This window comes from Crocuta crocuta, unplaced genomic scaffold (genome assembly GCF_008692635.1).
Source record: "Crocuta crocuta isolate KB4526 unplaced genomic scaffold, BGI_CrCroc_1.0 scaffold384, whole genome shotgun sequence".
In the NCBI taxonomy this organism is placed as follows: domain Eukaryota; kingdom Metazoa; phylum Chordata; class Mammalia; order Carnivora; family Hyaenidae; genus Crocuta; species Crocuta crocuta.
This window is the reverse complement of record NW_027532182.1, coordinates 320,746-347,134: the sequence shown is the minus strand read 5'-3', so window position 1 is coordinate 347,134 and position 26,389 is coordinate 320,746. Positions and strand designations below refer to the sequence as shown.

Sequence of the window (26,389 nt, the reverse complement as noted above, 5' to 3'; positions counted from 1 at the left end):
CAGACCTGTCACCAACTCTAACTGCAAACCCACACCCCTCCTCGGCCTCACTCACCGGGGTCTGTCTCAGATAAACAGGAACAAACCCAGCTCGCTTCCAGAACCTGCAAAGATAACAAGAAGAGCAGGTCACTGTGTGCACTTTCTGAGAATGGCTGGCAGATAAAGATGGGAAGGGCGGGGCAGGGGGCAGGGGTAGGGCAGTGGTCACCAGGAGGCTGACACACACACCAGCTGGAAAGGCAAACACAGTCCACAGAATGTTCATTCTCAGGACACCAAGGCCACGGGGTGATGTGAAGGAGAAAGAGCAGGCAAATGCTTACTTGAGGAGCCTGGGGGTCAAGCCATAGGACACACCCAGGTAGTCCAAGCGCTCGGCAGGCCTCTCATTCAGTTTGAGGAGTAAGGGAGGCAGGTCCTTCCGGGGAGTGATGACTTCTTCCAACAAGCTGACAGCCTAAAGGACGCCAGGAAGAGAGCACGGTCCACCCAGCCAAGGGAGAGGAAGCTTAGCAGCATTCCCAAGCACCCCTACCATACAGGCTCTGTCCTAAACGTGGTAAAACCTGGGACACATTTCTCTGTTCCCGGGTTTTAAAACACAGGCACAGCACTCAGTCCAGTGATCAGTCCCAGGTATACCACCTGCACATGCAGGCAACCACACTGCTCCAAACCCAGAATTCAGGGAAATAGCCACACAATTTAAAGAGAGATAGAGATAGGGTTCTGAGGGTACAGTTCTGTCACCAGATGGGTCTGTGACTTGGGAAGTGATGAACCTCTGACCTGGACATTAAATATAAGCCCCTTCCCCACCTCCCCAAGAGGCTACTGGGAAAATCAAGTGAATGTACGAGAGAAGCCATCACAGCTCCTGGTGTTTAGCACCTCACCGAGAAAGACACGACTTCCCGTAGACCAGGCTTGGGGCTCGGTGCCTGGAGGCTGCAAGCTGGAGCAGGCGCCAGCATCACCCAGGAGCTAAGACATGGGCCGCCGGGCCCCACTCCTGACCCTCTCATTCAGCAGGCCTGGGCCAGGGCTTAAAAACCAGCATTTCTAAAATAGGTTTCCAGGTGATGCTGATGATGCTGATCCAAGGCTCTCAACTCCAGTGCCAGCTGGAGACGGCAAGAGCTTCTCCGAGACAGGAGGAAATCTGCCCGTGCTCAGACAGCCCGGACCACCGGACAGTCCTTGATGCTCCTGAGAACCAGCCTCCCAGGAACAAGGAGTTCAGCCGAAAGACGCTTACCTCGCTGCTGACGGTGTGAATTTCTTGTGACGTCTCAAGGACCCTTTCCTCAAGACAAGGGAATCTGCCCTCAAAGTACATCTGCAGCAGCTGCAGAGCTCGGCTGCCGTAGCCCATCTGTGAGCAAACATGGAGGGAGACAGGCAGAAGGAAGAGAATGTTCTCAATCGATCTAAACCACCTCTATGCCCCTGTATTGCTTCCAGAAAGCCTTCACTCCGAGTCACACTATACTTGGCAAAGAGAACTAATGAAATCCCTCAAAGTGGTCAGAACAGAGACCCTTAAGAGTGAGCATACTATAACCCTCACTCTCAGCCATCTAGCCTGAGCGTGAGGGTGGCTGGCTGGGCTTTCTGATCCACAGACCAGCAAGCCCCAAACTGACGTCTCCACAACTAACTCCCCAGTGGGGATTTCTAAGGGACAGGAGGTAACTGTGAAAAGTAGGTCAGGTTCACAAGAGCCCTAGCCTCACAAAAGAAGAGCAGGCATATGCAATCATGCTGCCCACTTGCCTAGCCCCGGGGAAACTGTCCAGGACAGAGGAGCACCTGGAAGTGCTTATTCCCGGACCAGCCCTGCACCAGCCCTGCATTCCTACCACCAGGTCTGCCTGCCTACCAAGCTGCCAGCAATGCGGCTGCAGCTGAGAAAGCACCATGAGTTTGAGAGATAGGAGGACACGTTACCCCTTGATAATCCGGGTGAACAGCAATGCGAACAACCCTTCCACCTGAAAGGCCGCCGAAGTCTGGGTCTTGGAACTGTGTGGGAGACACAGGCCGGCACGTGAGCAACAAAAACCCCCTTCGACCCCGCCAGCTTCTCTCACTCAGCCGTACCAGGGAAAGTGCAGCACCTGTTCGGACACGGTCCATGGAATCAGGTCCCCTGAAGCCTTCTTGCCTCGAGACAGACTGTTCAAGATGGACTGGCGAGAAATCTCCCCCTCCAGGCACACCTGTGGGGGGAGAGGGACAGTGCAGACACAGCTCCAGGCACAGAGCCCACCTGCAGATCATCAGCTCCTGCTGGCTCCCCGATGAGGCCAGCTATTTCCACCACAGCTCAGGCTTAACCCTGTAACTGATTTCCATTCTCAGTGGTAGTGTCACGACTATGCCCCAGGAGCATCCGGACACCGTCCTTACAAGGCAGAATACAGACAAACTCCAGGCTCAAAGCACAAAAACTATGCTAGAAGAAGGTCTCCATACCCAGTGAGCATGTGCAAGCATCAACTAAGACACAGGACGCTCATGCAGCTCTATACGAAATAGTGCAAATTCACAATGACTCTAGTGTCTAAAAGGAGAATGGCTATACACAGTATGGTACGTGCATAATCACAATGTAGCCTTTAAAACCTTCAAAAACTATATATTATGAAAAAAATAAAAAAATTAAAACTACAGAGATTATGAATAGTTGACATGCTGCAAAAAAAAAAAAAAAAGCCCAGACTACCAACACTATGATCCCACTCCACCAATCTGCATTTTCTAACTGTAGAATTACATGTGTTGTTTTTGTAATAAAGGAGGAAAACAAATTCTGTTTTAGGAGGAGCCGTAAATCAAAACACGAGTGGCCAGTTCCGACTTTCACCTGTTCACCATCAACGGGGCTCTAGGTTTCTGTCGGTAGTGGTTCCCTTCCACACACCCTGTCTGCCTCGATCACCCAGCTGCTTGGCTCCACCCTGGGGATCAACACTTCCCCTCCCAAGCCACGGTTACTGAGCCATTAACCCTTGATTCCTAAGTGGTTCCCCAAATGAATGCCACCATACCTGGATGACAGCAAGCACTTCAGGAAGGGCATTCTGGGTGGGGGGCACAGGGGGCAGGAGGCAGAACAGAAGGTGGGCAGGCGCATCCGAAAGCATCTGGAGATCGTTGGGGGAGTTCTGTAGGGGCACAAATACAAGTCCATGAGAACCACTTCTCTTGTTATTTACTCGAGGCCACTCTGGAGTCCCTGGCTGACTGCCGTATCTCCTTCCCCAAAGCCAAGTGGCGAGCTGAAACCTGGCAAAGTGCTTTTCCAGTATCTTGGCCGCCAGCCTGAGACCCTCCGAAATGGCCTATGTGGGACTTTGCCTCAAATGTCTGCTGTCATCTCTCCATGAGCACTGAGGCAGCAGAGGGCAGAGGACTGCCTAGTTAGCCCCGCGTAGTTCACAGCTGGGGACTGAACTTCTCACTTCCCAAAGAGGCTATTTCAAGAAAACCTGTCACCACTTCTAGCACCACCTCTTCAGCCTCCTGTTAATGGGACTTCACAAAAATGCTACCTAGACACTCAAGAAGCGTCCCTCCCAATGTGCCCTTTAGTCTTGAAGACTTTCAAATATTCTAAATTCTCATCCAGTGCTCCTTAAGAATAGCCTGGAGTGGAGAGGACACCTGGGCAACTCAGTTGGCTAAGTGTCCAACTTCAGCTCAGGACATGATGCCACGATTTGTGAGTTCCAGCCCCACATCAGGCTCTCTGCTATCAGCACAGAGCCTGCTTTGGATGCTTTGTCGCCCTCTCTCTGCCCCTCTCCCACTTGCATGCAGGCACTCAAACGCATGCACGCTTGCATGCTCGCTTGCTCGCTCGCACGTGCTCTCTCTCTCTCTCTCTCTCTCTCAAAAACAAAGGTTTAAAAATAGCCCAGAGGTAAAAGGCTGGTCTCCGTCAGTCAGCACGACCAGTTAACAGCCGCTACGTCATCTGAACCTATCTATTCAGCAGACAAGTGAGAAACAGAAGAACCCGTTTTAAAATAGGCAAAGCTTTCCAACCTCCCCACCTACCAAGCATGGAGTTACATGCCGGTTTTCCACACGCTGTATGCAAAGCTAGAAGCCCAAGATAGGTCTGAATAACGATGGGAAAGGCAACCCTCCAGCAAGGTCAGTGGACCTTGACAACATCAGGACATTTAGGTCCCAGGAAAATGGTCACCTGAGCTACTGGGAAATATAAGATATGAAAAGCCAGGGGTGCCTGGGTGGCTCAGTCAGTTAAGTGTCCGACTTCGGCTCAGATCACGATCTCACGGTTTGTTAAGTTTGAGCCCCACGATGGGCTCTGTGCTGACAGCTAGCTCAGAGCCTGGAGCACGTTTCTGATTCTGTATCTCCCTCTCTCTCTGACCCTCCCCTGCTCATGCTGTCTCTCTCTCAGAAATAAATAAAACATTAAAAAAATTAACAAAAAGAAAAAAAGAAAAGCCAGGTAAAGGAGGACTGTCACCAGAGCTGAAGTGCACCTCCTTCAGCTAGCTGCAGTTACCTTGTAGTGAGAAGCCACATAGAGGGCCATAAGCCTTTGGAGGAAAACTTCAGAGGCCTTGTGGTAGCAAAAGAGGGTATCTCTGTTAACGTAGTAGCTGGGTCTGGAGTTAAGCAAACAAAACAAAGAGAACCCAAAACAGGACACACTGCTTCCGAAGGGAACCTGGATATGTAGATTTCCGTCAGATTAGAAGGAAGAGCCCTGTGTCCTGTACAGAACACACTGGGGAGGGAACAGAAAGGAAATGGAGAATGTTTAACTTTCTCCTGTCCTTAGAGCAGCAGCCTATGAAACAAAGGGCCAAAGCCTAATTCTTCCATCGCCTCCTCTCCCCTCACAGGGCACGGCACACCGGGGAGGATACAGCTCGCACGCCTCAGGCAGGGGGCAGCCTGAGATGATCCGGGGGATGTTGAGGCAATCCAGGCACAGCAAGTCGTTCAGCCACTGCTCCACCACGTCCCCCGGGGCATATCGGATGGACTCCTGCAGGGAGACCTCATGCAGCGTTCGCGCTGCTCCCCACAAAACACACACACACACACACAGACACGATGAGAAATAATTATTAAATGTATTTTGTCTAAAAGAGCAAGGCAAATGTTCTACTTTCTTTTTATCATGTGAGGCCCATATATACGGCTTAAATTTTTTAACTGAGCGGTTTTAAACTGTTCTGGGGGATGTTCAATTTGCCATGACACTGATCCCACAGAGGTCTAAGTCAATGTGACTGTGCCCTAAGGCAGTAACAAACAAGGGCCCAGCCCAGAAGGCTTGTGTCAGGCTCCCATCTGGTCACTGGCTTGCTGCTCCTTGGGGAAAGCAACTCCCCGTCCTGGGGACCCAGCCTGGGTGCCTGATGCTAGGACAGTTGTGTACCACCCATGGTGGCATAAGGAGATGATCTGGCAAGAGAATCTGCAGGGACCTGCCATGGACGGGCCCATTCAGAGCTCTGGGGGTACCTGATGCCAGTCTGGCTGTTGCTGTGGCCTTGTTCTCAGCAGTGGTGCTGATCTGGCTCTGGGCGCTCTGTTGACGGAGCTGCTGAATCAGCTTGAGGGACAGGGACCGGCCAGTGCCCTCGTAGCTAGGAGCCAAAGCAAAGGCCATAAGGCATGAATGAGTTTCCAAACCTACTCTCTATGAGAGGACAGAGAACCACCTCCCTGATCCTGCTGAAACCCCATGCTCCCGCTCACTGCCGACAGCCCTGCTGCCCTGTAGACTTCCAGCAGGGCACCCATACGCCCAAGCAGACAAGGCGGCCAGCACAGTGGCAGCACCTGGGCTTAAGTCTGGCACATTTACTTAGTACCTCTGAGCAAGGAACTCACCACTCATCCTCAAAAGGGGATTATTCTACACACCTCACAGGACCATGCTGTGAACTGAAAGGACCGGAAAGATGATGTATAAAGCATAATGAAGTGGAATGCCATTAAATGGTCCATGATTGAGAACTACAGAAGTAGCATGCTTGAAGAAAGGCAGAGAGCACTTCCAGTTTGGAACATCAATACTGAATAAACCAACAAACCACCACACTTGGTAATTCCTTTCATCACTACTTTCATTGCAAAGGTAACATAAAACAACTAACAAGAAATTTGGAAAAAAAGAAATCATCAGTAGGGGCGCCTGGATGCCTCAGTCAGTTGAGTACCCGACTTCGGCTCAGGTCATGATCCCATGGTTCATGGGTTTGAGCCCCACGTCGGGCTCTGTGCTGACAGCTCACAGCATGGAGCCTGCTTCGGATTCTGTGTCTCCCTCTCTCTCTGCCCCTGCCCTGCATGTGCTCTCTCTCTCTCAAAAATAAACATTAAAAAAAAGAAGAAAAAAAAACGATCACTGAGCCAGCTCGTCTCATTTGGATTTCTTCCTTTAGCACAGCCCCAGTGACCGCAGGAGGCAGATGGCTCAGTAGGTTTGTTTTTTTAAAGTAAGCTTCATGTCCAGTGCGGAGCCCAATGTGGGGCTTGAGCTCACAACCATGAGATCAAGACCTGAGCTGAGATCAAGACCTGAGCTGAGATCAAGAATCATAGGCTTAACTGACTTAGCCACCCAGGCACCCAGGTCTTCTATTTAATCCAGTATTGCATCGCTTCATAGTACTCACTGTGATAATATTTTAAGAATTGTATAAATACTTCCTCTTACTTAAATACTATTTTTAAAGAATGATCAAAAACTTGGAATTTTTGAGTACTTTATTCTCCTGCCCCACCTCACAGAACAAAGCTTTTTCGAAGGAACTCCATTTACTTATTTAAAAAAGAAGAAAAACAAGTAAGCACAAGCAACAAAACAGACTTTTATGCTTCAAAGGACATTATCAAGAAAGTGGAGGAAAAAAACAGAATAGAAGAAAATGTTTGTAAATCAAGCATCTGATAAGGTATTTGTACCTGGAATATATAAGGAACCCTTACAACTCCTTAATAAAGAGACAAATAAGCCAAATAGAAAATTGAGCAGAGGATCTGAATAGCTATTTCTCCAGAGAAGATACACAAATGGCAAAGAAGCACATGATAAGATGCCCCACATCACCAGCCATCAGGGAAATGCAAATGAAGACCATAACGAGACGCAACTTCACATTCAAGAGGACGGCTATAATCAAAGACATAACACACATGCCAGCAAGAATATGGAAAACTTGGAACCCTTATACACTGTGGGTGGGCATTTAAAATGGTGCAGCTGCTTTGGAAAACACAGTCTGCTGGTTCCTGGAGCAGTTCAACATAAAGTTACTATCTGACCCAGTAATTCCACTCTTAGGTATCTACCCAAGAGCACTGAAAACATGTCCACACAGATAACCTATATGTACACCAACGTTCACAGAAGCATTATTCCTAACATACGAAAGATAGAAATAATCCAAATGTCTGTCAACACATGAATGTGTGAATAAAATGTGTATAAACATATAATGGGATATTATTTGCCCATAAAAAGGAAGGAAATACCAATAAAAGATACACTAATGAACCTTGAAAACATTACAGTAAGTGAAAGAAGCCAGTCACAAAAGTCCCTGTACTGTAATGGCACCATCTACCTAAGCATCTAGAATGGACAAATCCATGCAGATAGAAGTCAGACTAGTAGTTCCCTAAGGCAGGGGGTTGGGGACGGACTGGAGGGTGAGGGGTAAAGGGTATGGTTTTTCTTCTGGGAGTGATGAAAATGTAAAACTGACTGTGGTGCTGGTTAAACTCTGCACAGACACTAAAAATCACCAAATTATACGCTTGATGTGGGTAAACCGTATGGTATATGAATTATACCTCAATAAAGCTATTAGCAAAAAAACAAAATCCACTTTATTTAAATATTTTCAGTATAAGAAAACACAATCATAAATCTGTAATACAGAATTATCTCTGTAAGAAGATGCGATCGATCTCCACACAGAAACCTTTCCAATACTAAAGATATATACTTATTGACCTGGAAAGATTTGACAGGATATCGCTATATTAAAAAAAAAATTAAAAGCAATATGTAAATTCTTGTTCGGAATAAAAAAGTAAAATAAATGCATACAAAATACAAAATAAAACTACTTCTAGGGCCGCCCGGATGGCTCAGTCGGCAGTCGATTAAGCGTCTGACTCCTGATTTTTAGCTCAGGTCATGATCTCACACTGGGCTGGGCGTGGAGCCTGCTTAAGATTCTCTTTCCCTTTCCCTCTGCCCCTCCCCCACTCGTGCTCTCAGTCTCTCATAAAAAAAGCCATCTCTAGGTGGTCATATTACCAGCAACTTTTTTGGGGCTTAGCTATTTTTTCTAATGGTTCTACAAGCAAGAACTAAATATTTTGAGTATCTAAAGAAATCTCTTCAGCCATTATAAGACTGCTTCCTTACACTAATTCGACAGCTACTTTAGCACCGAATTTTCACACCACTCTAAGATACGTGACATTAGTACTGCTGTGTACTCTCTAAAATTTAATCAGGCCTCCACGCAGAATGAGACCGTCATCACCTGGGTTATGAAATCCTTCGGTCTTGTGCTGCCCATTCACTGTCAGACCAGAGGTGAGCTACGTTCAGTAACGAGGGACTGGCTCCAATGTGCAGAAGCCCCAGGAGGGGCTGGAGCAGCTCCCAGGACTCAACTTCCGGGAGCGGGCTGACTTGCCCTGAACCATGCACGCTCACTACTCATGCTGCTGACAAGCAAGAACCGACAACGGGAGCAAGGACTCCCACTCGAGGTGCTTACCCGTTGATGGTGGATGCCATGAACACAAGGTAGGGGCCCAGGAGGCTTTTCACCAGAGGCAGGGGGATGGCGGCGGCTTCATCAATCACAACGAGCTCAGCCTGGCCTAGTTTCACAGCATCTGCAGGATGTATATACTGTGGGGAGGAAGATTTCTATTACTACCTGGCCACCCGGTGCCACAGCTGCGGTCCCCATGATGCCTCATAAAGGCCACTCTGCCCTCTCTCACCCCCTTCCCAGTTCTTCTTTCTCTCATTTCTCCTTTCCACCTTCCCGTGGCAGAGCAAAGCAGAATGAGTTTGGAGCCAGACACCTGGGTTCGAAAGTTCAACCACTGACTGTGTGCCACTGGACAGATCACTTATGCTCACAGCCTCAGACCCCTCTCCTGGAAAGTGGAGGAAACACCTATCTGATGGCTGCTTGAGAGAAAAATCGGGCAAATCTGGAAAAATGCCCTGGCTGGTGCCTGGCCCAGTACTGATAGGTGGTACTCCCTCTCCTTTCTCTTTTCTGTCTCCTCATGCTTCCCCCCAGGCTGGCTCTGGTCTTGCCCCAGGGGCGGCAAATGGGATGACGTCCCTTTCTCATGCACCTGCTACACACTGGATACCACACTCTTTACCTGGATACTGCCATTATGAAAGCCAACTCTCCCCGCACTGGTGAGGACACTTCTAAGACACTATCCCTTCCTAACACACACTCACACAACACCCTTATTTATAGTATTAGCATAGCCACCTGATGATATAAAAAGTTTGGCACCTTTATGCATACTAACCACCCCTTCAGTTTCTTCAGGGCTTCCTGCTATTTTTAAAGTTTGCTCAAGGCCACGAAGAGGGATTTTTCAGAAAAGGAAACCTGAACAGCCAATTAACATAAACAAAGACACTAAACCTCACTAGTAGTCAGTACAATGCCAAAGACAACAAGCAGATCCCATTTCACATACAGGCAAGTAAAAATTAAATAGCGATAAAACACCCAGTGGTGATAAGAACTTGAGGAAACAAAATTAAAGAAAAAAACAAATGCTGTTGGGAAGGTAAACAGGTACACTTTTTATAAGGAGAATTTGGCAAAATCCAAGAAAGCTGGAAATCTATTCATACTCTAAACCCAGTAGTTCCCCTCATCCACCCCGAGAAACATAAATAAATGGTAATATAAACATGCAGTGCTTAAACTCAACCCAAGCCACAAGCTTCAATCTGGACAAATCTTAAAAACAAATGCTGAGTAACAAAGGCAAGCTGAAAAAGGACAAGTACAGCATGTTACCATTTATGGAGGCATAATTACATAGTAAAACACAAACATGTGAATCAGAAGGAAACATCAATCCAGAGTAGGGTTACCTATGGGGAGGGGCAGAAAGGAGTGCGATAGGGAGGGGTACAAAAGGGGCTTCAACTGTGTCTGTGATGCTTTCGGTCTTTAAAACAAAACCAAAAAGGACTTTTGCTATGAAAGAAACATAGCAAACAACAAAGTGTCAACATTTCTGAGGCTTAAGTGCCGGATACCTGAGTGTTCCATTATCTTTATACTTTTCTGAAGTATTTCACTACAAGATCATCTAACTGCTTTGTTGGAAGCTGAAGGATGGGTCAGGGAGAGAGCGACTCCCCTCATTCGAACAGCAGGACACACCTCGCTGGGCCCCATGACATGGGACTCCTAAGGGGAAAAACTAAACAAGCACCTCATAAAAGCAGCAGAGGGGTGCCTGGGTGGCTCAGTCGGCTAAGCGTCTGACTTTGGCTCAGGTCACAATCCCACAGTTCGTGGGTTTGAGCCCTGCGTCGGGCTCTGTGCTGAGAGCTAGCTCAGAGTCTGGAGCCTGTCTTCAGATTCTGTATCTCCCTCTCTCTCTGACCCTCCCCTGTTCACGCTGTGTCTCTCTCTCTCTCTCAAAAATAAATAAAACATTAAAAAAAATTTTTTTTTAAATAAAAAGCAGCAGAAAGCAACCCCCTGGAGAGGCAGAGCCGACTTTAATCTAACGCTGGTCTTTTTCTCAATTTCCAGCAAGGAGGAGGCTTCCAAGGGACACAAATGGGACCTCATAAAGTCAGGTCACCTCTTGTGTGCTTAAACTCCAGTCTGGAAACAAAGGGACTCTGGCAATACAAGCAGTCTCTGATTACAAATCCAAGGAGCAGCAGGGCTGAGCCTGGGCATTTCAGAGAAAGGTTTTCCTTCTTTGGTTTGTGTACTTGTCTTGAGTTTTAACAGGCCTCCGCGCTCTCCTCACAGCCACCTACCCTCCACCTCACCCCACCCAGCCATCTGTACCCCTGACCTTAGCCGAGGGCATCAAGCAAAAGTAGAAGAAACTAAAGAATGAAGAGATTCTAGAAAAAGACCTAGTAAGAAAAAAATTAAGCTCCTTAGGTAAAAAATATAAACACTTACCATTATTTACAATCTGGACCTTTAAAAAAAGAAATACGTCCCTGACAGGCATATACAGATGCCTTAACAAGCATAAAGGTCAAAGACATACATAAACTGCCAAGTTTACCTGGCCCACTTCCCACCCCAACCCAACTCTGAAAATAATTGATGAGCCTCCTCCACTAGGAGCCCAGGGGCCTCCATCCTTTCTGCAAGCCTGTCACACTGATGCTTTTCTACAATTGAACAAAATTGCAGCCTTTGGACAACTGCAGGTCATTCAGGCCTCCAGAGCACGAGATTTATAGAGCTTTCAGGGAAACACTGTTTAAAAAGGAAAATAGGCCACTGGCTAAACCACAAAGATTCAGAGTACATCTTGCAAGGTTCTTTTTTTCTTTTAAATGGAGAGATTATTGTTCTAGTTACAGATGCACCATTTCAAAACCTGCTGTAACTCAGCAAAATGAGAACTGATGTCAGAACAGTGACTATATTTCTTCTAGCTGATTAGCATACTCACAATCACACTTACTCAATTTTCAAGGGATAAATGCCAATCTGGCTACATATACTATTTGTTAGTTTGCTTGAATGTCTTCCTTGAGAAGAGGCTACAAATCTGGATCAGGTTTACCATAAAACAACAACGCTGTATACAAGACATGGAATTACACAGGACATAAAACGATGTGAAATTACTGTATTTAAAAACAGCAGGACACCATCCCCACTTAGCAGGGTTTTAGAATGAGCCTCACCTGAATGGTCTGCCTGTGTTCTCGGAACACATTCACTCTGATCACTGCTTTGTTAAACTCAGGATTGAGAGACTGAATGATCTCATAATCCAGATGCTCCTGATGGAAAGAGAGTCAAACCAATAACAAACTTGAGAAACAAGCTTTAGAAAACTGAAGCAAGCAGGCATTCCAAAGATTTCACCTAGATTAAACCCAGCTCTGAATCAAAGGGAGTTCTTATTTTAATTCCCTACCTGATACTGCAGAGCGTCAAATCCTTTAAATACAAATTCAAACAGAGTGTGGAGGTTATCAGGGCTTGGGGAGGTAACAAAGATATTGGAGTACCTATTGAACAAAAAAAGAGAACTTCTGTAAGTAATGAGGAAATCCAAAGGACTTTCAGGGAACATTAAGAGGAAAAAAGAGATTTTTGTTTGCACTGTCACACAGGTGATAGCCAGAGATAATGGCAGGAAAAAAGTCACAACACTTTTTAGGGAAGAAAAGTAAAGCGACTCCAGAGTTTAATATATTTTTCCTCTCAAACTAATGAAAAACATTAACAACTCGAAGGCAGCACGGCATTGCCTGTGAAGGCACACTGCCGAGAGGCGCCTGGACACAACCCCCTCAGCGTGCAGAGCCGGCACACTGCTTCCCAAGCCTATGTCCTGGGACAAGAGGGTGGCTTCACAGTCATCACTGGCTGTGCTGAGAGAGTTTCGAACCGTGAGGCCGGACAGCTCCGTCGGTGCTCAGGCCAAGGTCACAGCGAACCTGCAGGGGACCCTGTTCCGTGTAAAGGGTGCTAATGGTTAAGGTGTGGATTGGTACCACTGAAGCAGGAACAAGAGACAAGTCAGGGGCTGGGCTAGGCCCCAACACTACCAGCACTGAATTGCTGGGGGATCCTGAGCGAGTCCCTGAAACTCCCTGAGCCTAGGGTGATCCATCTGTGAAATGTCTACGGAGCTATTAGGAGCACCAAAGAAGATAATGCAAATGAGGATATGGTAAATTCTAGATCCATTATTTCTTGACTGCGACGTTGGAAGTATACTCTCTTTAGGCAACTGCATAAATCTTCCACCCAGGACAAAGGAACACTCAAATGCAGCTCCTCAAAAGCAAACAAGATGTTCTACTGATCAAAATCATTAAAATGTCAAACCTGTATTTTTCGCAGTCAAACATGGTCATACACATTCCCATTTCCTGAAGATTTGTAAAGTTTCTTATTCCCATTTCTTTGCTTTTCTATGTCTGTCCAACTTTCTGTATCTGTTCAACTTTAAATAGTGATCACAAAGGTCCTGGTGCACATGTCCGTGTGTGCCTGCACACATATATGCACCCCAAGGGGCTGGGAGTGGGCGTGTTTGGGAGAAACGGCATTGCTGTTTCTAGACAGGAACCCACGACCTAGAGAAATCACACAGGAGTCTGCACAGACCCAGGAACAGTGTCTTGGTCCCCTGACCCCTATCCTGCACACTTCTCCCTCAGAATTCCCAAAGAGAGGGAGTCAGACTTCCTTACCCAAAAGCCACGGCCCCAGCAATAGCCAGTCCCAGGGCTGCAGACTTCCCCCTTCCTCGGGCAGCCGTGAGGGCAACAGTACTCCTCAGGGTCTTTTCAGAGATCCCCTCAATGAACTTCAAGACAGCTTTGGCCTGTGAAAAGAGAACCCTAGTAGGTGAGCTTTGAGAAAGACCAAGTTTCAGCCATCTACCATCACCACTGTGGAGAAATTGAGGCTAAATCAAAGTGGGGGCAGTTCTCGCAGACCAGGAGGCAAGGCTCAGCCCTCAGGCTCCTCACTGTCTGGTCATCTCCTCTCAGTCCCACGGCTTAAATGCCCCTCAGACGCTGGTAACACCCAATTCACGTCTCTGGTCCAGACCTCTTCCCCACCCATCAAACTCCCATATACACGCAAGAACCCCTGCATGTCTCTCCTTGTACGTCGGACAGGCTTCTCCAACTGACCTGAGGGGAACCTAGTGTCCCCCTCCAGCCTCCTCCATCTACAGTCTTTCCCTTCTCAGTTAACTGTTCTACTGATCAGGCCAAAGTTTTCTCCATTTTCTCCCCACACCTGACACCAGCAAAGCCCATCGGTGTCACCTTTGAAATACACACAAATCCCACCATTCCTCACCAGTACCGTCCTCCACCATACTGGTCGAAGCCACTACCCCGTCTTCCCCCTTACTACAGTAAACTCCTGGTTAGTCTTTCGGTTGCCCCTTTGTTCCCCTACAGTCTCGACTCAACAGAGCAGTCGGAGGGATCTTTCTAAAATTCAGTGTGAGGATCCCTCCAGAAGCTGGGTTGAGCGGCTGTGCCTGTGAAACCCTCCACGGGCACCCTCCTCCCAGAGAGTAAGCACCAAGCCCTCAGGGCCGCGTGGCTGTGCCGTGGCACCTCTGCCATCTCCTCCTCCTCTCATCCACTCACTCTGCTTCACCCCAGGCGGCCTCCTTGCTGGTCCTCGAGTACACCTGGCAGGCGGCCTCTTACCTCGGGCCTATGCAGACGGTGGCCCCACTGCCAGAAGCACTCTCCCTCCGACAGCCCCTGGCTCATCTCTCCAACTCCTTCCAGCCTTTGCTTGAGGATTACCTTCTCAACGAGGCCTCCCAGAGCTACAGCCTCTACGCATCTCCTGCACCCCAACCCCTCTTTGATGCCCTCTCTGCATCTGCACTGTACACAGCCCCTTCTACTAATCTTCAGAACTGGCTGGTTTCCTTGACTCCTGGTCAGTCACATGACACCAGAACATGCCCCTCCTTTTTACTGCTGAGCCCAGCGCCTAGGGCCATGCCAGGCACCTAGGAGAGCAGGCAATGAGTGAGAGGAGAAACCACAACACTACTTAGGGGCCAAACTCTACTCCCCGACTGGCATCTGCCCTGGGAACAGGTCACCAAGAGCGGGAAGAAGACCAGATGGTCCAGCCTGGCCTGTCTGGTCCTGAAGTTGCCTTACACACCCAGGCAGCCACACTAAGAAGACACTGAAGAGACATAAGCCCAGGCAGACGGACGGGAAGAGCTCCAGGAAGCCAGTCTCTCCAGAGGAAACACTCAGTGGATCCAGGCCCTGCTCATCTGAACGTGGCCTTCGCTAAATACCGTATTTTGCCCTTTTGTGGTTTACTTTTGAGAAGTTTTAAACTCTCAAAATATAACTGGAAAAAATCCACTATTATAATAGAAAAGTAAGAATAAAAGAAGTGTTAAGAAATCCGGACTGAAAATGCATTCTAAAATAATTTGCTAAATAAAAAACCAATACACAAATTTACAAAACAAAAAACCCCAGATGACCAGTAATTATATGAAAAAGTGCCTGCTTCTCTCATAATCAAAGCAACACAAATAAAAACAGTAACCCTGTGTTCCCACAGCTCATTGGTAAGCTTGGAAGTTTAACTGTAGCCAGTGCTGGCAAGGCGTACGGAAAAGGGCGTTTTCACACACTGTTGCTGGTTCCACAAACTGGCACGACACCTATTTTAAGGCACACACAATCTAATCCAGCAATTCTTCTGGGAAGAAACTTATCCCAGAGATAATGCATATCTGTAAGAAGATCCTAACAGCACGGTTTATAACAATAAAAAAACTGCAATCAACCCAATGGCTAATAGGGGATCACTTACACTATACAGTGTACCCCTTCACAGGTATTTAAAACATCCATTTGTATGCATAGACAAAGTTCCAGAAGCATCCAAAATAAGCTGTTAAAGGCAGCTGTCTCTGCAGAGTAGGGCTGCCAAGTAGAAACACCATTTTCCATTTTTAACCCATACTCTTTCATACTCAGAAATTTTTTCTATGCATTTTCTTATAACACTACCGCTGCTTTTACAGCTTCTCCCTCTTCTGCCCTTTCTCCATCCCGCATTTCCTCTCTCTGACAAAGGTTACCCAGGCATGATTCAAAGCCACCTAAAGCCTGCAGCGTCTGCATAGAGAGCTATGTGGCTGATAATTATATTTCTAGAATGCCCAGGGAAAGCAATGTGTTGGGACTCCGCCCCAAGTGGGAGGTGTCACTACAGCTGTTTTCCATCATGAGGGGAGAGCCTAGTGCCAAGAGGCTCAGGATCAGAATCCTGAACACACCTGACAATCTGAAGGCCTCTGGGCACTGCCCAGTCAGCTCCTGCTCGGCCCAGGCACCACGAGAGAATCTAAGTTTCCAGCCCTGGCCACCTCTATGAGCAGAGAAATGCATTCTGGAAGCTCCCACCCACCATACTATCCGTACCTAAAGATCAGGCCACCCCCCCGGAGGGCCCCATCAGGACTCACTCTGGAACCGAAGTAAGTACAAGGGGCCTCAGGCTCTCCTCGCACTTCTCTGCAAGGCATAAGCCAAACCCTTTATGTCATCAAAACTGAACTGAAATGGAAGAATACAGATACACCACCCTCTCTTGGAAAAAGCATGGAGGGGTTCCTCTTTAAATTCCATCCATCTTCCCCCAGACCCTCTACTAGGGGCACTGATGACCCAGGGTGGAGGGGGACATAATCCTTGGACTTGCCATGAACACAGATGACAGAGACTAGCCCTGGTGTTACTGCGGCTGTTCAAGCAAGAGGAAAGGTCCCTTCCCCAAGGAGGATCCAAATCCTCACTTGTCCTAACCTGGCTTCCGCTGCTTTCTGCACGTTCTATTTTACCTCTGCCCTGTCTATCCTGGAATGGGGAAGTTCAAAACGCCACACTCACCTGGTCAAGGGTCTTGCAGCAATCCACCAACACGCCCACGGGCTGGGTGTCCTGCAAGCTCTCCTTCAACTCCTTCAGCTCCAGATCAGCAGGACCAAGATTCTCATCCTACCAGAGAGGAGGAGAAGGTCTGCCACTGCCACGGGAGGGTCCACACAAAAACCACAGCCTCCCCCAGATTCCCGGACCCCTGGCTGACTCACCGGAGTCTGGGGTGGTAGGGCCTCAATGCTGGCGGCGTGGGAGGAGATGGGCAGGATGCTGAGCTGGTCATCGATGACAAGACACTTCTTACATGAGGCCAGAGAGAGAATAAATCTGAAGAACAAAACCGTAATGAGGTGTTGGGGGTAGGGAGGCAAGATCTATAAAACAAAGGTGTGGCTTTTCTTGAGGAAAACGATTTGACACCCACATGTCTCTAAGAAAGACAAAGAAAGCCAAAACCCAGCTGGAGAGCAACAGTAGAGGACTCTGAGCCTTCTCTACAAGGCACCTGAACACACTTTATACAGCAAACAAGAAAACCCAGAACTCTCTCGAGACACGGGGTACAAGGACTCCTACTGTGCACAGCTGAGTCACAGGGTCCTTCCCACACCTCTGAGGCTCACCCTTTAAGGACTGAGCTATCTCAGGCCATCCTTAAATGGGGAACTCCTACCCCACCCCACAAATGATCACCGTCACAGGGAAATAAACCCACACACAAATTTACTTTCTGCCACAAGGAAGAAAAACTAAAGCTGAGAAGAAAGCTCCCTTAAGAAATATAACACGACATTCCTGTGTGTAGGAAAACATGTGTTTGGCTGGAGAAGTCCAAATTCTCCCACAGGTGCAAGAAGAGAACCTTACATGCTACTTTCACAGCTTCCATTCTGCCCAGCAGTACACGGCCACCCCCAGGCCTACTCCATCTACTGAGTGAAAACACCAGAGAGGATTCAAACTGGAATGGCCCCAAGCTTCACCGAGGCCAGGATTTCCTAACCTCAGCACCAGCAACATTTCAGACCAGAAGATTCTGTTGTGGGACTGTTCTGGACATTTTAGGCTGTTTAGCAGCACCCCCGGCCTCTATTCACTAGAGGCCAGTAGCGTCCCTCCCCACCCCCCACTCCCCACCCCTCAAGCCGTGACAATCAAAAGGTTTCCAGACATTGCCAAATATCCCCAGGGAGCGAGACTGTTATAGATGAGGACCTCTGATCCAGGCCACAGCTTCTTAAGGTGTTTCACAGGCTGCTAACTGGTGCTCCCTAAAAAACAGCTCTGTGGTCAAATGAATCTGGGAAACAATCAGTTAAATAGGTCCCTGCTGTTGCAACACTTTTCAGAGGCTCCAACAGGCTAATGTAAACGTTCACACAGAAAAAACTGTATCAGCGTTTCCCAGATGCATCTGGCCAGAAACCCTTTTGTCACAAAGTCCCTCTTAAAATACTAGTGTTCTGTGAAACACGTTTGGGGAAACTGATCCAGACAATCCAGCCCTCTGACAGGTGAGTATGCTAAAGGCCGGCGAGGAGAGTGACTTGGTTCAGGCCCCAGCTCCCCACTCACTTTCACTGCGTACTGTTGGCTTCACAACCGCCACTGCGGTCAGGAATCTGACCGCTCTGTACCCCTGGGCTCCCCTCCCTCAGACAAAAGCACAGCTTTCATCTGGGTCCAAGACAAAACTATCCTTCCCACCACAGCTCCCCACAATCAAGGACCTGAGAAATGTGCTTCAGACCTACCTCTCATTAAACCTTCCCACCACATCCTGATGGGCCTCGGTCCTGTATCTTGAATGCACATCCTAAGAGAGACAACATCTGTGAACAGAGACATCCCAACAGCACTGGGGCTCGCAGTCCAAGTGTGAAGAAATTCTATCAAGCAAGCCTGGGAGAAAGAAGGCGCCAGAGCTACGGCTGGAACTCCTCTCTGTAACCTGCTGTGCTGAACAGCCCAACTGCTATTTGCTGGAAATAGGCTGGAGCACTGAACACTAAAGGTAATATTCTTTATTACAACAAACATCTCCTCACCTCAGCTTTGGCTTTTTCCACATATTATCAAGCATCATAAAATGTATTCACTCATTCAACAAAATGCACATGCCAAATGTATGCCAGACATGCTGGGTACACACCGGTATTCAATAAAGCAGGACCTCTGTTCTCATGGAGCCTACAGTCTAAGGGTCAAAGGGAAACAAAGGAATATAAAAAAAAATTCTGGCAAATGTTGCAAATGAAAAACATGGCACAAGGACAGCAACTTGCAGGGGGGCAGCTACTTACATGGGGTAGTGACGGAAGGCCCTCTGAGGTGAGAAACAGGCAGCGGGGTAAATGGGGACAAACTGATGTGGACACGAAGTCATTTGTTCATTCTCAAGTATTTAACAAGTGATAACTAAACACCAGGCACTCTTTCGGAATTAGGAAATGCACCAGTGAGGAAAACTAAGTCCCTGATCTCATGAAGCTTAGAGACCAGCACAGGGAGTCAGACAACAAACAAACAAACATGTAACTTTAGGCAGCTGGCAGATGCTGCGGAGGCAAATCAAGGAGGTCAAGGATGACAGGTAGGGTGTGTCCCACACTGAGGAGGGGGTATGAGGGCAGGGACGTGAATGCAGTGAGAAGCGGCCTGTTCAGATATCCCAATGGCAACAATGGCAACAGCAAGTGCAAAGGCCGTGAGGTGAGAGCATACTGAGCAAGTCTGAGGGCCCCTGAGGAAGCCAAAGGACAACAGAGGCAAGTGATGGGAGGAGCAGTGGTGACGGGAAACAGCTACTAAGGTCTGTGGAAGAGTCCATGTCACCACATAAAGGGAGCCGGTGAAACCCTGAGGCCAATCCTAATGCCATTCCTGAGCAAGGCAACGGGGCCGTGACTAAAACCTGTCACGAGGAACACCCACATGGCAATACTGACGGGGCCACAGACCAGCTGTGCATCCACGGAGACATATTCCCACTTCTAACCACGTCGTCAGCTCTGGGTGGAAACTACCGCTCCCACAGTCAAAGCTCTTGCCAAACTGGGAGCGGAACTGGCAAATGCTCCTTCGCTATCCATTGGACGGGGACTGGTGGGGAAGTCTGTGCATAGTCCCTTTCTTGCAATCCACAAATGGAGGCACAGGCGTGGCTCTTTGCAGAATTCCATTCCAGAAATGTAACTACCTGACAGCTGCAACACACTTGAATCTCACAGGTGTAGAATTTACAAATGCCTGAAAGCAAATGTGAAATTCAGAGATGCTTGGGCACATTCAGGGCCACTGACTTTCTCTGCAGTGACTTTCTCATTATTTACAGTCAAAGAGCTCCCAGTCCAGAGCCTGTGCTGACCGCTCACTAAAGCTGTTCAACAGGATTTTTTTTTTAACATCTACCTACTTATTTTGAGAGAGAAGAGAGTGCACACAGCAGGGGAGGAGTAGAGCACACAGCAGGGGAGGAGTAGAGAGAAGAGAGAATCCCAAGCAGGCTCCACATTCAGTGCAGAGCCTGACATGGGGCTCGATCCCACAAACCATGAGATCATAACCTGAGCCAAAATCAAGAGTCGGCTGCTTGACCAACTGAGCCACCCAGGTGCCCCTCAACTCTTAAAGTGGGCGAGAGCAAAAACACAGCTTGATGTAAACCACCACAACTCAGTTAAAAACCATACACCCACCATGGTCATCGTGTACAACTGCTTGAGTGAATTCATGGTCCGCAGGAGGATGATCACCAGCCCACCACCTTCCACTGTTTCCACAGTTCTGGCCAGCAAATTTGGAGTTAAAGCTTCAAAATCCTAAAAGAAAGAGATCTCAGGAAGGGCTAGTCATGCAAAGAGCAACCCCAGGAAAGCTTAACCAAATAAAAGGAGGGTTCCGAGCATGAACCCAAGACAATAGCCCCCACCGACTCACCAGGATGGACCCAAACCCCCACCCCCTTACTCAGGGGCACAGAAGAGAGTCCAGCACTAGAGGAATAGGTGTACCTGGTTTTGTATGACAAAAGTGTGTCTAATAACCTCACACAAGATCCTATCTGGGAAGAATCCTCCCATCCTCATAGATTCGCGCTTGTATTTCATAAATACATCACATTCGTTTTCTGCCGTGTTTACATAGAACCTGACAAAACTCAAACTGCCCCACATGGGGGAGCCATGGCCTCAAGAAGACATCTTCACTGCACCTGGCAACAGCAGTGGACTAAGAGCACTCACTACCAACCAGTGGCCAGGTGAGAAGAGGCAAAATGCTCCTTTCTTGTCTCCAAGGTGGCATGCAAGCCGGCAGTATGAGACAACCCACTGCAATGTAGGAAGAATAAAACAAAAACTTCCAATGCGTGATTTTTCCCCATTCCTCTTTTTTTTTTCTTTCCAAGATTTTATTTAAATTGAAGTTAGTTAACATAGAGTGTAAGATTGGTTTCAGGAGTAGAATTTAGTGACTCATCACTTACATGTACCACCCAGTGCTCATCCCAAGGAGTGCCCTCTGAATGCCAAAAGTATGGAATACTGCTGGAATCTCTGTGTCATCCTTGCACAGGGCCGTGCTGACCCCTCTGTGTCGTTTCAGCTCTAATGTATGTGGTGTCGAGGCGAGCACTTTCCCCTCATTTCTTAATTTACCTTTCATAAAGTACGACTTAGGACGTATACAATGATGATAGTACTCGCAAATGATAAACACACACCAAAATTGGGGATGGGGGCTTAAATGTATTCTCCTTGTGGGGGGGCGGGCAGGGAGGGGTCACAGGTGTCAAAGATTCAAAGGATAAAACAGAGACTGCCAGAGCGAGAAACAAAAACAAATGTGAAACTTGCTCTGGCAAGAGAAGAATACCGAAGAAGAAATGCACCAGGTAGTTCTCTGTGGAGGCAAAGTGAGGGAGGGTAAGGACTACAGAGAGGGATGGGGGGGTGTCGGGGGCGGGTGTACCAATCAAGCGCACTGAATAGAAGACAGGAGCACACAGATCTACAATGAGCCAGTTAAAACAGGGCCCACTACTCCCTGCTCACCAAAGTCTTCAGCTAGTTCCCATTAGGATCTGGGAACCTGGGGTCACTTGAGGTTCACAATACTTTCTTTCTCATCCTCAGCTGGCTAGAACCAGCTGTGATGGAGCATCTGTGTCAGTTTCGGTACCTCTAGGTTAGGTGTCGCTAAGTGGAAAAGTTTATTTTTATATGAGGTAAGTTACCAAGTTTGCTTTGGAAAGCGGCCAAGGGTCTCACTGATAATGCTTGGGGGAGGCCCTGTGGGTCAGTCTTTCTCCTTACTGTCCGCTGGTTCTTGTGGGGAGCCCTCCGCGCTCTGACTCCAACCCCAAGCTGGAGAAAGCCACGCACCTGGAGAACACACATGCCGAAGGTGTTGCCCAGGATCTTGTGGGTTTCATTGTAGTAGCAGTAGCGAATGTTTGTGGCCGCCACGAAGAGTTCAAAGGGGTCGTCTTGCTTAATGTTCAATGTCCCATTCTTGATCTTCTTCTGTAGCTGTCGCATTCTTTTCTTCCGGTGACTGCAATCACCCACCCACCCCAGGAGAGCCTGTTAACCGGAGAGGCTAAAGGGGTGGGAGCAGGGGACAGGCTCACTGATCACCCATCAAGACCTTCAGCGCTAGAAGGGAACTCAGCAATTGCAGGGCTAACCCCCTCCCTTTAAAAGTGAAGGTAAGAGTAGAGAGATTAAGAGGATGGACTCCGAGCCAGGGGTAAGTGTGTGTGGGAACTCTACTGTGCTGCCCTGGAACCTTCCACAGATTTTTATCTTCAAAAGGGGGGTAATGGGGACCTAAACCTCTAGCCTAAACCTCATATTTGGCTAGACCAGGGCTTGAAATCAACCTTGGGGGCCTCACTACCTGAGCCTCAAGCCAATGCTTCCATTACATGGTACTGTTCCCCAGAAGACCTGGGAAGGGCAAGGTGGCTTTGAAACTTATCATCAGAAACGAAGAAAGGACATCAGCTCTATTATTTTCACTATTTGGAAATGTCCTCAGAGGTAGCACCTCCCAAACGATCCCTGAAAAACTATGTCAGGTAATCATTTCCTGGCACATAATTAAGGAGCAGGAATTGTAAATGGTACGGGACACTCAAAAGCGCCCAACTTACCTGCTAAACCCCAGCTCTTTCTTATAACACCACAGCACTGAAGGCCGAGCCTTCACGGTTGCTTTGGACAACATGTGATGGAGTATGACCACCTGCCAAAGGAAAAAGCCACAGAATCTCATGGCCAAAAGTGACCTCAGAGACTGCCAGACCCAAGACCTCATTTTCACAGATCTGGAAAGTAAACAGAGGGCCAGGAGAGGGCAGTGCCTAGGCAGGGACTAACTAGAACCCCGGTCACACACTCTCACCTCACAGTCACCCCTAGGTTCTCACTAGACATTTTATGTAAAGAAAACCAGTCAAAGGGACCTTAATGGTATTATGTGCGGACACCACGGAGGGGCAGTAACAAGTTAACTGTGGGACAAGACACGAAGTCAGTCAGGAAGTGTTCACTTCTCTTACCTGATCCTTTCCTCGGTCTCCAACTACAATGAACAAAGACCTCTGCCGTTCAGCGACTCCATTCTCAATAAGAATCCGGATTCGGTTATCTACCTTCTTGCGATGCATGGTGAAAGACTATCACTGAAAGAGAGAGAAAGGAAACACAACTGGACATGAACACCAGATTCTGGGTGAGGAACATGAGCTGGCAGCCTCCTGTGGGACCAGGGGCTAAGCTAAGCAGGTCTGAAAGTATCATTTTACTTAACCCTCTAACCGCTCCCTAGGGAACACATCAGTCCCATTTTTAAAATTAGGAAACTGAGTCTTGGGAGGTGAAGAGAATGTTTCCTCAGCATGGAAGTCAGAAGGAAAGCTGTATTTCACACTTTTATCAAAGAGGTTTTTTAAAAACTTGAAACAATGTTCCACAAAATAGAATGATTAAAATACATGATGGTGAGATATATATTTGTGAAATAAGGCAGTTTTCGAAAGAGTTTTTTTCAAAATTGCTTTCAGAAATTATCTAAGGATATGGATAAAGATGCTAATGAGAAGGCAGACTTCACAGAAGAAAGCATGATACCATTTTTTTTATGGATGTACATAACACAAAGGGAAAAAAACCTGGAAGAAAACACCAAAATGTAATTATTTCTGGATGGTAAGACTGCAGGTATTTCTTATTTTGTTCTTCTGTTTTTTAGAGGGTTTTTTTTTTACATGCATTAGTAATAAAGTCACAGAAAGAAAATCGATGAATGTTACTATGATGAAATGTGTCCAAATGTCTCTTCAAAGGAGAGAAAACCATACTGAAGCCTGTACAGACAGACCTTAAAAATTATGACTATGTACAATACAATAATGCATCATTACCACAATAAACACACCAAAGACACATCAAGAATATCAATCATATTTCTACAATGTTAAATTAAGAATGACAGGCCACCTAGAAACTCCAGGGCCCACGACTTTCTAAATAAAAAGTTCATTAACTGTACTTTTACTGTGCCTTAACTGTCCTTCTAACCTCCAATCCAAATAATGATTTTAGCAGTGCTTTCTTAACATAAAACATTATGTTACGCTCAATGGCTCCTTTTTTTTATAAGGAAAGGAGCAAAAATAAAGAATTCAAGTATCTTAAGGAAGAAATGTAACAAACAGGATTCACATTCAAATCTGCCTGACTCCAAAGCCTAAGCTCTTTCCGGCTCACCACTCTGCGCAACTTGTCAGCTGAGTTGAGGCCACAGAGAGAACACACACAATCCATTCGGTAACTAATTAGTAGGGACTGCTTTTGCTCTAGTTACTGTGGGAGCCCCAGAAATAATACCAGATAAGCCTTGACTTCAAGGCGCTTTCATTCTCCTTGGAGAGAATATTCAAGAGGAAGAGATAAGGGGCAATCTGTCTAAAAACAGACAAAACTAGATATAATAATAACAGTACAGTCAGTGGTCTGATGAAGGTCTGAGATTACCGTGGGCTGGAATTGCCATGGAAGGGTTAATGGAGGATGAGGGCCTTGAGGGAAAAGAGGACTATTCCTCATTCACTTATCTATTCGCCTAACAAATAAACACAGCATCTATGTGCCAGTCACCATTCTAAACGCATCAGCAAATAAAACAAGTCCTGAATGTGACTGCTGAATAAAGACTATAAACGAACGAGCTGAGACAGTTGAAAACATAGAAGGATCTGGAATCAGACTGCCTCAGTTTAATGCCCAGCGCCGAAACCTGGACCTGTAGGCAAGCTCCGCGGAAAGCAAAGGCGTTGCCACCCACCCTTCACCCCGACCTAGAAGGTGGAGATGGAGCCACGCAACTCCCGAGAGCGCCCGGGATGCACGCGGAGAGTGGCCGCCAATCGAAGAGGCCCCTGTCATCTAGGAGCGCCCGTGTGGGACCGCAGTCGGCGCGGGCCGTGCATCGGCACGCATACAGAGCCTTTGTCCTCGAGCCGGCCACCTCTGCCCAAGCAGGACACAGACACCGACCGTGGTACCCATCCCCAGCCACCCCGTCTTGGGATACCTGCACCTCGAGCCCAGCGGATCCCAGCCAGCAGCCAAGCGGAAGCACGTGTGGAAACCCAATTACTCCAGAAGCCCGGAGGGAGCGGCTGGCCTCACTCCGCGACGCGGGTCCTGCTCAGGCACCGGAAGACGACATGTGCGCGAGCGCACTAACGGCGCGGCGCGCGTGCGGGGACCTTCGTCAACCCTGTCCCCGTATGATGACGTCATAGGCCCGGGAGGCGGAGCTGCAGCCTACGTCGCCCACGCGGCTTTGGAATTTAGTCTCCTCGCCGTGTCACAGGTGCATTTGCCTCGCGTATCAGAACCAAGCTCCCCTGGCTCGGAAGGGCAAAGTAAGCGCCTGCCTCTGTGTTGGGCGAGCCCGGGTTACCAGATAGGTCCGCGGTAGCACACGTTAAGTGGTCCGGGGTTCTTAGTGTTTAGCCTAGTTACACGACACGACCGACTCCAGGGATCTGTGCGTAATTTTACCGATTCTTTTATTTAAGAAACTTCCCATTTTAATGTGACAAAATGAGGAAACTCGCTCACATCTAGTTCATCCACTTGACCTTCCTTCCACACCGGAATGACCGTGTATACCTGTTGGAAATTCAATATTATTTCTACCCGCCAGTGCGGGTACTTCGCAAGTTCCCTTTGGGCCTAAACTGGCCATTAAATGATGGCGACTAACGAAAACCAGCTCTGGGGCTCTGCTCTTGCTGAATTACTTCCCCTCCTCTCCTCCTCCCTCCCGCCCAGCTCCCAGGGAACTCGCCCAAGCTTATTACAAGAATTGCCTATGTATTCTTATAGTCTGGGCCAGATCGTTGAACTTCAAGCAAACAACTCCAGACTGCTTGCTTGACATTTCTTGAATACCTCAGACTCAAAATGCCTGAAGTCACAACTCCTTCCTCAAATCAAGACACTTCCAATTCCAATGTAATCATCACTACTACCCATTTTTAGTCCAACATCCATCATTTTCAGATTTGCTCAACAAATGTCAATATGCCAGACACGGGATAAAATGACCAAAATGTTTGTCACGCATAAAGTTTGCAGAATTCTGGGTAAGTTTTAAGTACTATTAAGA

At 47.7% G+C, this 26,389-nt stretch overlaps 1 protein-coding gene and 1 non-coding gene across 3 annotated transcripts in view; both read right to left on the bottom strand.

The window, feature by feature from the left end:
• NAT10 (N-acetyltransferase 10) overlaps positions 1-25,568 on the bottom strand; it is a 35,769-nt gene extending 10,201 nt beyond the window's left edge. Inside the window, exons 1-21 of one of the 2 annotated variants that reach the window (XM_077777473.1) lie at positions 25,304-25,568; positions 23,268-23,390; positions 22,860-22,951; positions 22,087-22,258; positions 20,401-20,523; positions 18,457-18,518; positions 16,915-17,029; positions 16,712-16,819; positions 13,499-13,632; positions 12,211-12,304; positions 11,975-12,073; positions 8,805-8,941; positions 5,521-5,645; positions 4,917-5,067; positions 4,550-4,646; positions 3,057-3,173; positions 2,124-2,225; positions 1,954-2,028; positions 1,262-1,378; positions 327-460; positions 56-104 (exon numbers count right to left, since the gene is read on the bottom strand). In XM_077777473.1, the coding sequence (XP_077633599.1) occupies positions 56-104; positions 327-460; positions 1,262-1,378; positions 1,954-2,028; positions 2,124-2,225; positions 3,057-3,173; positions 4,550-4,646; positions 4,917-5,067; positions 5,521-5,645; positions 8,805-8,941; positions 11,975-12,073; positions 12,211-12,304; positions 13,499-13,632; positions 16,712-16,819; positions 16,915-17,029; positions 18,457-18,518; positions 20,401-20,523; positions 22,087-22,258; positions 22,860-22,951; positions 23,268-23,375 (2,211 nt within the window). In that variant the 5' untranslated portion in view covers positions 23,376-23,390; positions 25,304-25,568. The remainder of the gene's footprint in view (positions 1-55; positions 105-326; positions 461-1,261; positions 1,379-1,953; positions 2,029-2,123; positions 2,226-3,056; positions 3,174-4,549; positions 4,647-4,916; positions 5,068-5,520; positions 5,646-8,804; positions 8,942-11,974; positions 12,074-12,210; positions 12,305-13,498; positions 13,633-16,711; positions 16,820-16,914; positions 17,030-18,456; positions 18,519-20,400; positions 20,524-22,086; positions 22,259-22,859; positions 22,952-23,267; positions 23,391-25,303) is intronic. The other variant, XM_077777474.1, reaches the window with a different exon arrangement.
• On the bottom strand, positions 21,233-21,337 carry LOC144242547 (U6 spliceosomal RNA). Its single transcript, XR_013338378.1, has one exon. It is a non-coding gene; the product is annotated as a U6 spliceosomal RNA (small nuclear RNA).
• Positions 25,569-26,389: the final 821 nt, after the last annotated feature.